This window comes from Delphinapterus leucas, chromosome 7 (assembly GCF_059928025.1).
Source record: "Delphinapterus leucas isolate spDelLeu-1000000601 "Yukka" chromosome 7, BTC_Dleu_Yukka2, whole genome shotgun sequence".
In the NCBI taxonomy this organism is placed as follows: Eukaryota; Metazoa; Chordata; class Mammalia; order Artiodactyla; family Monodontidae; genus Delphinapterus; species Delphinapterus leucas.
Window position 1 is genome coordinate 85,450,220 of NC_143135.1, and position 15,772 is coordinate 85,465,991.

General features: G+C 35.9%; 1 protein-coding gene across 2 annotated transcripts in view; it reads right to left on the reverse strand.

Moving 5' to 3' along the window:
- POGLUT3 (protein O-glucosyltransferase 3) overlaps window positions 1–15,772 on the reverse strand; it is a 48,773-nt gene that overhangs the window by 20,593 nt on the left and 12,408 nt on the right. For both annotated transcript variants that reach the window (XM_089915513.1, XM_022561545.3), the window contains exons 2-7: window positions 11,136–11,333; window positions 8,614–8,900; window positions 5,979–6,195; window positions 4,373–4,569; window positions 2,901–3,095; window positions 718–822 (exon numbers count right to left, since the gene is read on the reverse strand). In XM_089915513.1, the coding sequence (XP_089771639.1) occupies window positions 718–822; window positions 2,901–3,095; window positions 4,373–4,569; window positions 5,979–6,195; window positions 8,614–8,900; window positions 11,136–11,232 (1,098 nt within the window). In that variant the 5' untranslated portion in view covers window positions 11,233–11,333. The remainder of the gene's footprint in view (window positions 1–717; window positions 823–2,900; window positions 3,096–4,372; window positions 4,570–5,978; window positions 6,196–8,613; window positions 8,901–11,135; window positions 11,334–15,772) is intronic.

Below are 15,772 nucleotides of genomic sequence, written 5' to 3' on the forward strand. Positions count from 1 at the left end.
TGGAAGTACAGTAAATATCTGTACTTCAGAATTCAGCCCTAAGGTTTTAGATTATAAATAAAGCTGACCCTTAAACAATGTCGGGGTTAGGAGTACTGACCCTCGGCACAGCTGAAAATCTGTGTATAACTTATAGCTGGCCCTCCATATATGTGATTCCTCAGTATGCATGGTTCCATGTCCGTGGGTTCAACCAACTTTGGATTGTGTAGTACTGTAGTATTTACTACTAAAAAAATCCACATGTAAGTGGACCTGCACAGTTCAAAACCATGTTGTTCAAGGGTCAACTGTATTTTTCATTTGTTTGTTTTATACAACAAATTAAATATTTGTTTTCCATCCTGTACTGATAGCAAAAGCGTGGCTCTTAAGCAGTAAGGAGAACAAAGAGGTAGATATTTTGAGCAGAAAGAGATGTTAATGATCTCTAGTCCAACCCTCCTATTTTCCATATGAGGAAAGATTTTCTCTGAGGTTCAGAGATTTTAATCTATATTTGTAATGGCGCTAAGCATTGTTTTTCATAATACTGAATGGAGATAAAAATATGGAGGCCACAAAGGGACTTAGCACTACCTTTCTATAGGCTGGCGCCTCAGCATAGCCAGAGTTCCACAGGCTGACTGACTCTTGAACACCTCCAGGAAGCAAGCATTCAGGCCATGCATTTGGTCTGAGGACACTCAACCAAGCAGATGGATCCTCTGAACTGACCTGTAGTACTCTGTAATAGTAGCAGTAAAGCCTGTGGGGCTGTAGTAGATCTCTAGCAGTCAACTGCCCTTCTTTTGCAATCTTCTTGGCTTCTTCATCATTTTCCTGAAAAGTTTAAAAAGAAACAATGAATGAAGATTACTCCTGTGACTCACAAAGAAAGCTAATTGTGAATGTGAGGTAGGACAGATGTAGGGTTGAATGTGAACAGCATGGGAGAGATGAAACATAAAAATATAACTTAAGGGCTTCCCTGGTGGCGCCGTGGTTGAGAGTCCCCCTGCCGATGCAAGGGACACGGGTTCGTGGCCCGGTCCGGGAAGATCCCACATGCCGCGGAGCGGCTGGGCCCGTGAGCCATGGCCGCTGAGCCTGCGCGTTTGGAGCCTGTGCTCCGCAACGGGAGAGGCCACAACAGTGAGAGGCCCGCGTACGGCAAAAAAAAAAAAAAAAAAAAAAGGTTTATATATATATATATATATATATATAAAACTTAAGAATTAGGTTATGGAAATTGACAAAGTACTTTCCTAGAAATCTCTGCTATATAGAAATAATCATACCTGTTTGGATCCCCCCTCACCCAGTGTAACAACCCACATACAGCCCCTATCGTGACTATCTTGGTACTTTCCTAGCTACCCAGGAAGTCTAGGGCTCATCATCTGTTCCCCTAATCTAACCCTCTCTGCCTGATATTAAAATACAACTAAAATAGAATGAATTAGTTTTTATAACATCTCTTAAAAGCTCCATTTAAATATGTAGCCTGAGCCAAAAAGTTGTTGTAAAATGGTACCTATGAAAGACTATATTATTGTTGTAATAAAAAATTCAGTTATTAGTACCCATAGGTTGTTCCTTCAGTACCAGGAATAGTCAGCATTCCTAATTATACTTTTAGAAAATAGCTAATATTCTATCATGCTGCCCACAGGAAAAGCCATTTGCAAGCAATTCTGACTCTTTATAAAGGGTCACAAAAATATTCTGCCTCAGGGGCACCCAGTTATTTCCATAGCCACATTGCTTCTCAGAAACAAAATAAAGTCTTACAGTGGAAGGGTAAATTTTATAATTTCACAATAAAACACAAGAACTTTTTAAATATTTTTCCTTTTTTAAAAAAAGAGTTCTTATTTTATGGGAAACTTGTGATTCATTAAGAACTTGTTATCCAGAGAAAACCATAATTCGAAAAGATACATTCACCACAATGTTCATTGCAGCACTATTTACAATAGCCAGGACATGGAAGCAACCTAAATGTCCATTGAGAGAGGAATGGATAAAGAAGATGTGGTACATATATGCAATGGAATATCACTCAGCCATAAAAAAGAACAAAATAATGCCATTAGCAGTGACATGGATGGACCTAGAGATTGTCATACTGAGTGAAGTAAGTCAGAGAAAGACAAACATATGATATCACTTACATGTGGAATCTAAAAAAAATGGTACAAATGAACCTATTTACCAAACAGAAATAGAGTCACAGATATAGAAAACAAACTTATAGTTACCAAGGGGGAAAGAGTCGGGGGAGGGATAAATTGGGAGATTGGGATTGACATAAAATAGATAACTAATAAGAACGTACTGTATAGCATAGGGAACTCTACTCAATACTCTGTAATGACATATATGGGAATAGAATCTAAAAAAGAGTGGATATATGTATATATGTAACTGGTTTACTTTGCTGTACAGCAGAAACTAACATAACATTGTAAATCAACTATGCTCCAATAAAAATTAATTAAAAAAAGAACTTGTGCCTTTTTTTCTAACTGGGGAAAACAAAAGTGTACCATAATTGCTTTAAATGTTTTCTTGTGCATAAAGCACTTTAACCCTGGTCTTTTTAATCTGTAATTTGCATTTGGTGTGTGTAATTTGCATTTGGTATGTGTGCATGAATAAGGATACTTTAGAAAAATCTATATTCTATATAACACTGAACTTCAAGTCTTCTAAAAATCCTCAAACATACTGATAGAGGGTATTCAAAATTGTCCTGATGTTGATTCTTCAGATATTTCAAGGGAACAAAAATTTCACAAAATAACATTTCTTTTGACTAAATTATGTCAAATTAAATTGTGTTATGATGGAACTCATGTAACTAATACTGGTGAATTTGTGATTGCCTAAAGAAACTAAAATGGCAGAAAGCATACCTTGGCCCATTCAACTTTCTCTAGTAGATCACTAAGATTTCTTCTAATTGGAACATAATGTTTCCAAGGCTTTAGTGCCATATAAAAATGTTCATAATATGGTGAGTCCTGCTTCAGAACCAAACTGTCACCAAGCATGAGGTATGGATATCTATAAGCAGCCACAGTCCCGTCCACATTCACTTGATACTTGTACTAAAAGATTAAAACAAACATAAACAAAAATTTTAACAGTCATTTGTTTCACTTCTGCTTCTTGTCAACACTGTAACATTAAATATAAAGAAGTTATTTCCCAACTTTAGTATTTACAAGTTTTATATTTTATTTTGTAACACACATCTTCTCTGTATTATAATCATAAGTATCATTTAACAGGTCAATTTTAAGAAATACAACACATTTAAAGATAATAAATAATTTTAGGAAATAGGAATACCTATTTCAACTATGTCTATGTAATGGGAAATTCAGATTTCTGTAACCAGGTAAGAAAACTATTTCCAAAGCTCTATATTTAGCAAAGCTTAATATTGATAACAATTTACACTTTCATTTATTTCATTTGTTCCTTATACCCATGTTAGTATAAAAAAGGAAGGCATTATTATCTCAAAGTTCGGTTTTAGAGTTCAGGAGACAGAAGCCTGGAGAAGACTAAGGACCAGTGTGATGCTGGTGACACAGTACGGACATATTTGTTGGATTAATAAACTTTGATTTACATTTAAAGTCACTTTTCATTCAATTATAATAATGTGAAGCAGATGTTATCATCTCCCTCTCTTTTTTTTTATTAATGATAAAATTTGTTTCAGAGATATTTATAAACCTCTATTCTATGAGCCCAAATCCCATGCTCTCTTCATTATATCACACTGAGAGGAACAGGATATACTAACAGATTCGGTAATTACTTTTTTCTTAAATAATTGGTACCAAGGACTTTACCAGCCAGTCAGATTTTGTCACACTGTCACACCTCTACCTCCTTTGAGCCTTATACGGTGCTCTGAAGGAGCTAGGCAGGCTCACACATGTCAGAGGCGAGAAGTGCTAAGAGATGAAAGCCCCACAGTTCGTGGCAGAGGCAGGACCGGAGGCAGGACTTGGACCCTATTTTACTAGCATAGAATTCATACTCTTTTTATTTACAAGATCATTTTATGTAAAAGACATTTATATTCCCAGTTTATTAAAAAAGAGAAAAACAGGGAAATATACCAAAACTCTAGGTTAATCCTTGTACTGTATTTTGAGTATTAAATACAGTTCTGAGCTATTTGTTAGACAAAGTTAACAGCTACAACAAACAAAAAAGAAACTGCATGAGTTTCATAATTCCCTATGCCTGATAAGAAAGTGTGTGTTGGGTCACAAGATGGGAGAAATCTGCCCAACCCCAGCTATTTGGTTGACTTTTAATACAAGTTTATCGCTTCATATGTATCCAGGAAGACTTAATTGCATACCTTAAAGAAGTCAAAGAAGCCTATCAATTTAGCTTTTCCAAGCTCCTTTTCTTTTTCTTGGAAGAAGAAATATCCTGTAATTCCTGCATCTAGTAGCTGTGGATTATCTTTGGACAGCTGCACCAACTGGAGCCTCTCCTCTCGGCTATCTCTACCTCTAAAGAAAGCTTTCTCTGTTTTATTGATCCAGGAAGGTCCTAGAGGTTTGAGACCATAAAAAAATACAATTATGAATTTGACATTTTTATATTATGGTAAGTATAATCATCTTTAATCTACCTTTGTCATTTAAGATGCTAAAGCTCTTTTATCATCAACACATCTAAAGTAAATGTTACTTTCGAAAAATATGCTCTAATTTTATCCTTTAGTGTACTAGTGAGAGGTCACTCAAAAAGTGGAGTTTCTATTGCATGACATTAGGAATTATCCAAAATAATGCTGGATCAAGTTCAAAGCAAAAAGAGATTCCGTGACTTGGCTCACTCATCAAGGCATTAGTTTCTTCCAACTTTTGTGCTTCACAAAAAAAAAAAAAAAAAGCACTAGGCTTTTGTTCTTAGAGTGACTAGAACAAAGTAGAGAATTAAGTAACATCCACACATCTTTAATTCTTAGGTTGCTCAGAATTTTGAGCATATCACTTTTGAATACAGTGCAGAATTTTTCTAATATGTTGTTAAATGCAAATAAGTTTTGCATAACTTAACTATGTATATATATTTATATCCTCTCTTTCCTGGGAGGGAAATAATCTGGAAGAATTAATTTAACTCTCTTTCTATTATTCTAAAAAGAAGTCATTAGTTAACACCTGTCAGTGTTCTAAGGGATAAATCATAAAACATAGAAACTGTAGGGGGTCAACCTCTTTACTATTTTAGCATACTTTTCAGGAATTTACTGTTATCAAATAAAAAGTAGGTCAGTTTTCATTTCCCATTACCTTTAGAGAGTTTACAAGGAGTCTCTAGACTTGTCTACTAAATAAGTCCACTAAACTGCTCTAAACAGAAATAGAGACTTATTAAGACAAGGCAGGGATTTTTTCTACTCAGGGAGTTCGGTTTAATAAAAAGGTGTGTAGTACCATAAACTTAAGGTCATCAAATAGGAGGAAAGGAATTCAGATTGTAAAGGATCAAGAGAGGCAGAAAGAGGGAAGAGGAGAATTTCTTATGGTGCTGGAGGTTGTAATATCCAAATTATACTGTTATCACAATTCTCTTACATATGAATATAATTTTATATTTTTCAGAATTCTCTCTCATTTCATCCAGCAATATAAAGGCACTGGAGTCAGAATTAAGTTAAGTGATAGTTTTACCAAATATGTATTTTCCAATGGTATTTACAAGTGACCAACTCAAAGGAGACTCAGTTACACTAGGTTCTGGACATTACTAGCCTAATCCACATATCTTTAATTTCTGGACTAGAAGAATCCTAAACAAAAACCACTTTAGAGTTTAGAGTGCTGTTTTTCTTTTTTCCTGGCTAGAAAATAAGAACAATGGTTATTTAAATATATTCACATACTCTCTCTGATTGAACATTCCTTTCACCTTTCTTACTTCTAAGCTTTTTCTTAGAGAATGACTTTTACCTGTATTTCCTTGAATAGAGAGAAGATCATTTGTAACACCCCTCATAGCTTCAAGTGTGGAGTGGGTGATGTCATATGTTGGAAGGATAACATCTCGTGAATCCAGAGAGCCACACCATGAAATGATAGGTAAAGGGCCAGGGGTTTCATTGACTTTTCGATGCTCCAAAGGCCAATCTCCAAGATTAACATAAAATTCTAAATCTGGGAGAAGGACCTAAATAAACAAAAGAATGCTTATCAGTGCTGGGAAGACCTCAGTCTTTGGTACTAAATGCTTCAGTTCTTTGGCTTTTAAAATATTTCTGATAAAACTGAAATTTGAAAATAGTAGAAGAGAGAAGGATGCCTCTCAGTCATCAGTAGTATCAGAAAATCAAGGGTGAGGATTGTACATGACAATTCACTTGAGCAGGAGTTAGCTACCTCTGTTCAGAGGTGACATTTAAAACTGTTGTGTATTATAGATATGGAAACTGTGTAGAAAGGTGTGAATGAGTGGCTTCAAGCACCTTTTCTGCCAGCTGCTTAAGTGAGAATCTACAAAGTTAGACCCAAGCCCTTGTTTTCCTTCACTATCAAGCCTTTTTATAACATCTATGTTTGTTTCTGGAATCTGCTATCCATTTCTATCTCCATGGTCAACGCCTTAGTTTAAGCCTTTATCATCTCTTACCTAGATTGTTGCAATAGTTGTCCCTTACTAGATGTTCTGATTCTAGCCTCTCCCCACTCTAATCTGCTCTCCACATTACTGTCCAAATTTTTAAAACACAAATTAATGTTACTATCAAGCTTAACAGAAATTTAAGCCTATAGGACAAGGTCTAAACTCTTGGAATTTAGACCCTACTCTCTTACTCCAGCTTAGCTCTGAATCCATCTTCCATCTGCCCATGTACCAGAAAACTTTAGTTACTCTCTGAAAATGCCACCCACTTTAATACGTAATTCTCTTCACCTAGAATGTCCTTCTCCTACTTATTCACTTGGCAGTCTCCTTTCTCATCCTTCACACTCAGAGCTAATGTTACCTCCTCTATGACTCGCCTTCCTCAGACATTTTAACCCTGGGTACCTACTTTTCTTATGGGCCTATCGTGTTGTGGTACAATTACTTGTTTGTATTTACATCCCATCCTCACTTCTGAATAACAAAAACAAGTTCCACTAGAGTGAGCTGTTCAAAGACCAGAGGTGAGTCTCACTTATCGTAAGTCTCCTTTCAGTCACTGGGCAAAGAACCTGGAACAAAAGGAAAGGGCAAAGGGATATGACTATTCACCTTAGTGCTTCCCTGTTATCATTTAGTAGCTCATTAGTAAGCTCCACATCAGAAGTTCTCACTGTAGAGCAGGATTTCTCAATCTTGGCACTATTGATATTTTGGTGTGGATAATTCTTTCCTGTGGGGGCTGTCCTGTGCATTGTAGAATGATTAGCAGAATCCCTGGCCTCTACCCACCAGATGCTAGTAGCAACTCCCCAGTTGCGATAACCAAAAATGTCCCTAGGCATTGACAAATTCCTTTAAGGGGCAAAATCATTCCTAGTTAAAAACCACATGAGTACAAGATACAGAAATACAGGGCAGAGTAGATTGATGGTAGCCCAGGAAGAAAGAACCACCTTTAGGATCAGATGCCCATAATATGCTCATATGCTCATACGGTGGGCTGATGGGGAGATAGGAGGCAACTGCTATTTAAAATAAGAATTGATTGCAGCCCTACATTCCATGTGCTTGGGAAATTGTATAACTCACATCAGGAAAGCTGGCTTTTGATTTAGAAAACTACCTTGATGGTCTTTCTGGGTGAAAAAGGTAAAAAATGCCCATCCTCATCTTTTACTCTGCATAATCAGGAACAAGAAAGAACAAAAGGCAGTTTGAATTGCTCTGCTTAAGAGGAATTTATAGGAATTTGGCAAATGTGGAAAGAGGGGCTGAATAGAGGGACTGGGGGAGGAGTTGCTGGGGATGTGGAGAAGTCTTTTGAAAGACAGAAGCCCCAGTCATATTTAGTAAGAAGCCAAGACTTGAAAATCAAGGACAGCCAGTGAGAAATTCCCAGAGGCAAGGATGACTGAGAGTCTGATTAACACAGGGATGTCTATTTTTAAATGTTAGGATTTTTGTTTTGTTTTGTTTACTCTGCATTGGCACAAAATAACCTCTCTCAGTTACCCCAACATTCAATAAAGTGTGCAATGCACTTAGGATAAAACAAGGAAAATGTATGCACTTAGGATAAAACAAGGAAAATGTGTCCTCAGTTCAACTTATTCTGAGGTGACAAGAAGAAAGTGAAATCTGAATGGAAGGAGTATTCAGCAGGATTGGGGAGCTTGAAGAAGTCACCTTGCAGCTGTAAATGTCTGGGAGTTCACAGAAACCTTGGGAGAGCACTATATGGCCTACTTACCTGGGATGCGGGCTCAAGCCATTTAACTTAAATATTAAAGGAAAGAGATATCCAAAAAGGTGAAGAACTTATGAGCACTCAGGTGGCAGACAGATGCACATTTTCAAGCCTGGAATCCATTTCCATTCTTTACCATTATTATTCTAAGAATTAAATGTTACAAATAAATAATTAAACTATTTTTAGAATCAATGAATTCATTCTCATACCTTTCTTGCCAGTGACAGCAAAATCTCATCTGAGAACATTTTGAAGTCTGTGTATTTCCCTAAAGATCTCCGGTAGATTAGGTTACTGAGAATCGTGTAATGAACAATAGCACCCCTCTCATCCCCAAACCTTTTTGGAACTTCGTTTAGCATCTGCTGGAGATTGATGCTGGGAAAAGAAGAAAAATCTTTTGCAATCTGTGGCTCCTTGGCTGGACAAGACAGAGTTTTCTGCCAGGCCTGAGGATCCTCTTCTGGACACTCACAGTACTCATGGTACACTGGTCCTAAGGAAAGCAAAACATACAATGCCAAGTTCCATTAACATGCACTGCAACACAGGAAGTTGTTTCTGCCCCTGCTGTGAGCATGGGATGACTTCTTGGTAAATTCTAAGATTATCCAGACAGGGATAATCTGCCCTAAACAAATCAGTGGTAAAAGTAGTAATGTCAGAGTCTTGTGCTCTCACCTTCTATCCCCCTTTCATCCCACCCTAGATAACCTAGTATAGCATATGCTCTCTCCCAATATAACCTACTCTCAGTCAATTTATTGAAAAATTTATTTCTAATGAGTTATAAATGGCTGATGAGCATAAAACAACTTACCTTTTAACAAGGAAAAAGAGAATGTATTACTTTTCAGGCATGATAATGTAGTAGGGGTGGTGATTTTTTAAGGCAAGATGAGGTCTCTTCCTCTGAGTCCCTAAAACTACCTCCATCAGCACATCTCAAAGAGGAAATATGAAACCTAAGGGCATCTTGCAGTGTAATTTTAAAGTGGCCAGACGTAATTATAAAACTATTCTGAAGACCCATTGAAAAAAGAATTTATGCAGAATTTATATATTATTTCAAAATATATCCATATTTATTTTAATATAAAAATAATTTTTTAAAGTTATTCAATTTTCATGAGAATTTCTACTTCAGAAAAGTAATAGGGACCAATTTACCCTCCTACCTGAAACTACCAAAAAACAGATAAAATATTTGAAATAACATTTTTTTTAAAGACATTGGACATCAGGCAATGGACAATGAGTTTGAGAGATGAGAAACAAATGAGGTAAACCCTACAGTTCCTAAAGCTTACTGCCTAAGGGAGTTTCTAGGTTGTGGAACATGGAGGAGGAATCCAGGTAGACCCCAGCAGTCTCACTGAGCTGAGGAGACAAGAGCTGAAAGTCCAGTGAGATCAAGGCAGCTAAAAGTTGTAGGACATACTCACTGCACAGAGAGGACTCCAGAGATCTGTACAGGTTCCCTTCAAATATTTAAGGCATACTGACCAATATATATGTTTGAGGAAACTATCCAAGGCAGAGAAAGGACCATCCATAAGGATTAGAGGCAACAATACCCATTGTTCATACAGGGCTGGGAATAGTGCCTATTCATACAAGCCAGACTGGAAAGCATTCTAATTCACAGAGGTTGGATAGAGTATGCAGAGATGTATTGCCTGAGTAGTAAGGAATAATTAGCCCTAGACTAAACATGGCTCTGGGCCTGCCTAATAAATTGTAAAAGAAAATTTGAAGGATAAAACTAATTCCAAATAACTTAACTGCATCCTAGAGGAAAGCTCAAGAAAATGAGAAAGCATCAAGCAATGAAGAATACACTGGATGGAATTAATGACAAATTGGGCGTTATAGAAGAAAAGATTAGTGAACTTAAAGATATAGCAATAGAAACTATACAAAACAAAATGGAGAAAAAACATATTTTTAAATGAAAAGAGCATAATTGAGTCGTGGGATAATTTCAAGTTTAATGTATGGGTAATTAGAATTCTTGGAGGGGAGCTGGGGTAGAACAGAAAAAATATTTGAAGAAATAATGGCCAAATTTTTTCTGGATTTAATGAAAGCTATAAACCCAAAGATCCACAAACCCTAAGCACAAGAAACATGAAGAAACCTACACCAAAGCACATAATAATCAAATTGCTCAAAAAAAACTGATAAAGAGAAAACCTTTAGCAGAGGATCAAAGATATAGATGATGGAAGATTTATCATGGGAAATAATGCAAGTGAGAAGACAGTGGAACAGTATATTTCAAGTACTAAAAGAAAAAAGAAACTGTCAACCTATAATTTTTGAAAGACATCTGTCTTTCAAAAATAAAGGCAAAATAAAGACTTTTTCAGATATCCAAAAGCTAGAAGAACTAATCATCAGCGTCCTCACATTAAAAGAAAAGCTAATGGGAATCCTTCAGGTAGAAGGCAAATGGTACTAGATGAAAATATGTATGTATGCAAAAGAATGAAGAGTACTAAAAATGGTAACTACCCCGGTAAACACACAAGATATTTTTGCTTGTCATTTAAATCGCTTTAAATTACTTAGTTTTTCTCTCCCTTAAAATATCTAGTTAAATTGAGCTCCAGATGATACATATATAATGTTTACCCTGTTGCACATACTTTAAGGTCATCATAACGCATTCTGAAAGCCATGGAGTCTACTCATAAGGCTGGCTCTGGTTTATGTAATAATTACTTACCTTTCAAAATATAGGGAGACTGAGCGACATGTTCATCACCATAAAGGACCTCTATCTTCAGCCCTTCACTGACAGTTTCATACATCCTATATCGCATCAAAAATGTCCCATCATTCCTGTCCAAAGGTTTAGGGATGTGAATCCGAACTAACTCTTTAGGTGAGAGAGATTTGATTACTACTTTGAATAGTGTTTGGCCTGAAAGAAAAAAAATATATGAGTAATTCTACTATTTCATGATTATTTTGTTTTACTAATTATTGGGTAAGTGTCTTTATGCAGAAGTTATTTTTTCAGTACTATCAATGGTAAACAAAATTATTTTAGTTTGGAAGATCCTTGAGGCCAAGGAACTACGTTTGATTTATGTCTCAAAACCAAGGATCTGATTCAACATTTGATTCCTTAGTCATTCAATAAGATTGATTGAGTGAACAAAATCATTGAATAAAATAATTCTTAAAAAAACAAGGAAGAGATTAATTTTTTGCCTATTTGATCTTTTCTCCTTTGGGTAGGTTTAAAAGCCCAGGTAGTTAAAAATCCATAAACTTTTAGGATGACATAGCTCTAAGGCAATCTAACTTACTCCTTATAAAGTATGCACAATCTTTCTTTGTAAACCATTTTAATACCTAATAAACCTCAATTCTGAAGAAATTTCCTTTTTATTAACCCAAATTTCAAGCTATACTTCCAAGCCCATTTCTTTAAGTAGAGAGAGATTATAGCTAGTTACTAGACTCTGCACAAATGCAACACACTCATACGTACACACAAACTCACATACCTTTGTAAATACTAGAGTTTACTTCTCTAAATTTGTTTCCTCAAGTTGAAATGAAACAGTTATACTAGGATGATCTAACAACCTTTTCAAACCCAGAATTCTGTGGGTTTTCTCTTCCAGGATAGACAATACCTACTTAGCAAACTTTCCCTTCTCTTTTTGCAGTATATTAGCTGACTTTTCAGGCTTTGAAACAATACTGTTGCAGGAATAAATGTTGGGACTTCTTTCTTCAGAGAGTACAGTGGACATACCTGCACTCAGTACAGATCTGATCCTCAGGCGCTTTAAGAATAAAGATCAGTTAATGTCTTAACCACAGTTAATCACCTATCAAAGGAATTGTTAAAAAAAAAGTGGTGAATCCTCTGAAATACACAGTCCTAGTACACAATAATTTGTGATCAAATAGTCTTTCATCTCACACTATCATATTTCATAATATTCAAATATTAAGCATATTTTTTGTTTTTTATAATTAATTTTTATTGGAATATAGTTGCTTTATTTTTTAATTTTATTGTATTAAGCATATTTAACATATATTTTTGAAATTACTAAAGAAAAAAGTTTGTTCCTCCTATTCTTAGTTTCTAAATCTAGTGAGTGATGTTTCTACTTTTTTTGATCTTCAAGGGTTTCATTTTTTCTTGTGGGTCAGAAAAAAATGTTTCTCAGTCTCTTCAATTTAGTAATAGTAATGTAGTATCTGACATATTGCTACTACATAATTAAGTACCAAACACATGCATTTTAGGATTCTTGAAAGAAGTGTGATAAAATTATGAAAGACAGCTGCTAAAAAAAATGAACTATAACAGATAAATGTAAGGGATTTATTTAAAAAAAGAGTAATAACTTAATGTGAAATTATTATAAATGTTGGCCAATTACCTGAAATGCTTAATGAAACATGTAAGTTATTGCTTTACGTTATTTCCCGCTTAAGTTTCAGAAAGGCAATGTGGTATGGTAGACTGAAAATCAGGAAGTCAGAGCCTGGAGACTAAAAAGCCACCATTCTCTCCCCAGACTGGAAACAGGACAGAAAAGTCTTCTTATCTCCTATCAAATAGTGCTATTCTCCGTAAGTTTATGATTTTTAAATAAACAAAACAGATATAAGACAAGCATATTAATGACTGATATTTTGGAAGGAGCTGGATTTACAAAAGAAAACTATCTCCAAAACACTTCATTATTTTTAAATTGATCACACTAAAATAGAAATAAGCAATTCCAACATCATAAAAGAGAAAATGAGAAGAATGCCATTTCAAATTGCTTCAGACAGAAGGAACGTGAATTCTCATTTGCCCTGGGGGCTAATATAATGGAACAGAATCAAGCTCAGCTTGAGCTTTTCTATTCCACAGATCCACACTTGTTTAGGAAAGATAGCTAATTGAATGAGAATGCAGTGACTAAAGGAGACAAAAGGAGGTTGGCAGTATCAAAGCCTTACATCATTAGAATCAGAAATTTTGCAGGCTTTTGATATGGAAAGAACACATTTTTTAAAAATTCACTTACTTAGCCAGGGGGACTGGGCCAGTCCCTGAGCTTGAGATTTTCATATGCATTTTCTTATTTATTTCCTCCAAGAACTTGTGAGGAAGGTATTTGCCACCCCATTTTACAGATCAGGAAGCCAAGGCTCCCTTGAAGAATTTAAGTATATACCTTGCCCAAGGTCTCATACCTATGAGTAGCAGAGCCAAAATTTGCACACAGCTTGAATCTTTCTTCTTTCAAAGCCCATTCTGAATCCAACTTGTCACATTGTGTAATGTTAACATACAGGTTCCCAAAATTCATAGTTGGAGAAATAACCTCTGACATTCCTGGTACAATGGAATCAGCACCTCCCTTGTTGTTTAGGAATTTTATTAAGGCTCTCTACAGCTGCAACAAAAGTGTTGACTCCATCTGGCCAAAGGAACAGAGTCCCTGAAGGCCAACTTGTTACACCTTGAGGCTAAATGGAAATCCTCCCAAATGTCTGGCTGCCTGCTTACCATGCATACTCTATAGGATCTTAGTGAAAACTGGTTCACAGTGATCATATTACCAGTGATTTGATAAAAGGGAAAGACCATTGAACTAGATATTGAAAGGGTTGGGTATCTGGTTTTGACTCTGATCCTTATCCACTGTAGGGCCACAGGAAAGACATTTATTATCACTAACCTGGTTTCTTATAGAAAAAGTGAAGAGAATAGTATCTACCCTTCCTACCTCACAGGATGCTTAAGGAGAGCAAATTAAACACGACACAGTTCAAAACACTGAAGTGCTACACAACTAGGAGGTAAGATAAGTTTATGAAGATATCATTACTGATGAAGGTAGAGGATGACTGAGGAGAAAATGAGTACTTGTATCCTGCCATCCTGACATACTCCAACCACCCTCTCTCCACCCCTTCTTTCTTTTCTTCTACAATATTTACTGAGCAACTTTGCCGGGTATTATGTTAGATGGTGGGAATATAACAGTGGCAACAGGTTCTGCCTACATTCATAATAGAAGGAAATAATCTAAGTCAGACATTAGTGAAAATAAAGATATAAATTGGTTTTTTTTCTCATTCAAGGTCACAAGGGATTGAGTAGGATAGTCAAAATCAAGGGATGGAGTAGGATAGTCAAATAGTTAGCATAGAAACCCCATTAGGGAATTGTAGATAGAGAGGGAAATTTAGGGGGCTTTGGGAAACCACAGTAAGATTAATGATCACTCAAGAAAGTAATGGGAAAATCCTGAAACAATGTGGGCTTGCTTAAGTCATAAAGCAGAACAAGTTGCTTAGCATCAAAGCCAGATTGGCTTGCTTAACAACAAAATCAAGCTAACTTGATTAGCAACAAAATCATGCAACAGAAGCACAAGACATGCCCCAAAACAATAGTAGCATGAGACCTACATCCTGCCCAGTGAGCTCAGTAAGTTAATGACCCCCAAAACATGCTTTTTGCCTGATGCCCTAAAAACAACAAAACAATAGTGGAGAATAAGGCCTACAACCTGCCTAGTGGTGTCATCAAGTTAATGACCCCCAGCACATGCTCTGTGCACACACAAAAAAACAATCATTTATGGAAATGTGACATCTACCCAAGAGAGACAAAGAAGGTCTTCTCCCCGTCCCCTGTCTTCCTTTGATTATAAAACTGTAACCCACTAAGCACTCAGGGGAGAGCAACTTGCCTGCCCACTTGTAAGCCTCACAAGTGTTCTATTCTAATTAATCACTTCTTATCTATCACTTTGCCTTTGCTGAATTCTTTCTGTGTTGAGACATAAAGGACCAGGCTCCTTGGAGCCCCCTGAAACGACACCTATCAGTTTCAAAAGGGCATGGACATTTTTCATAAATGATATATTTTTAAAAAATTACATTTTCTAACTGTTGAAACTCATTTTTGCACATTAGATTTGTAAATGTTTAAGACTTTTCATATGTTGGGAAAATTACTTTCCAGAAACATTTGACCAATTGTGCTCCCACCAGCGGAGGATGAAGGTCATTGTCTGAGAGTATCTCATTAGCAGCTTTGAGTATTACCACTTAAAATTGTTTTGCCATTATTTTTAGATTAAAAAATGGAATTTTATTTGAATTTATAGTTCTTTCATTAAAAGTAAGATTAACAGTATTTCCTTTTGGATCATGTAACTTTCCTTTTTCATGTATAAATTAATTTTTTCCTTAGTTTTCCATCTTCTTTTCTTTCTAAAGTCCTCCCCCATTTATAACATTATAAAATTAATTTTAGAAAACAAAGAAAACTATAAAGAAGAAAATACACCCCATGGTGAAAGACTGAATCTGGGTTTAAGAATC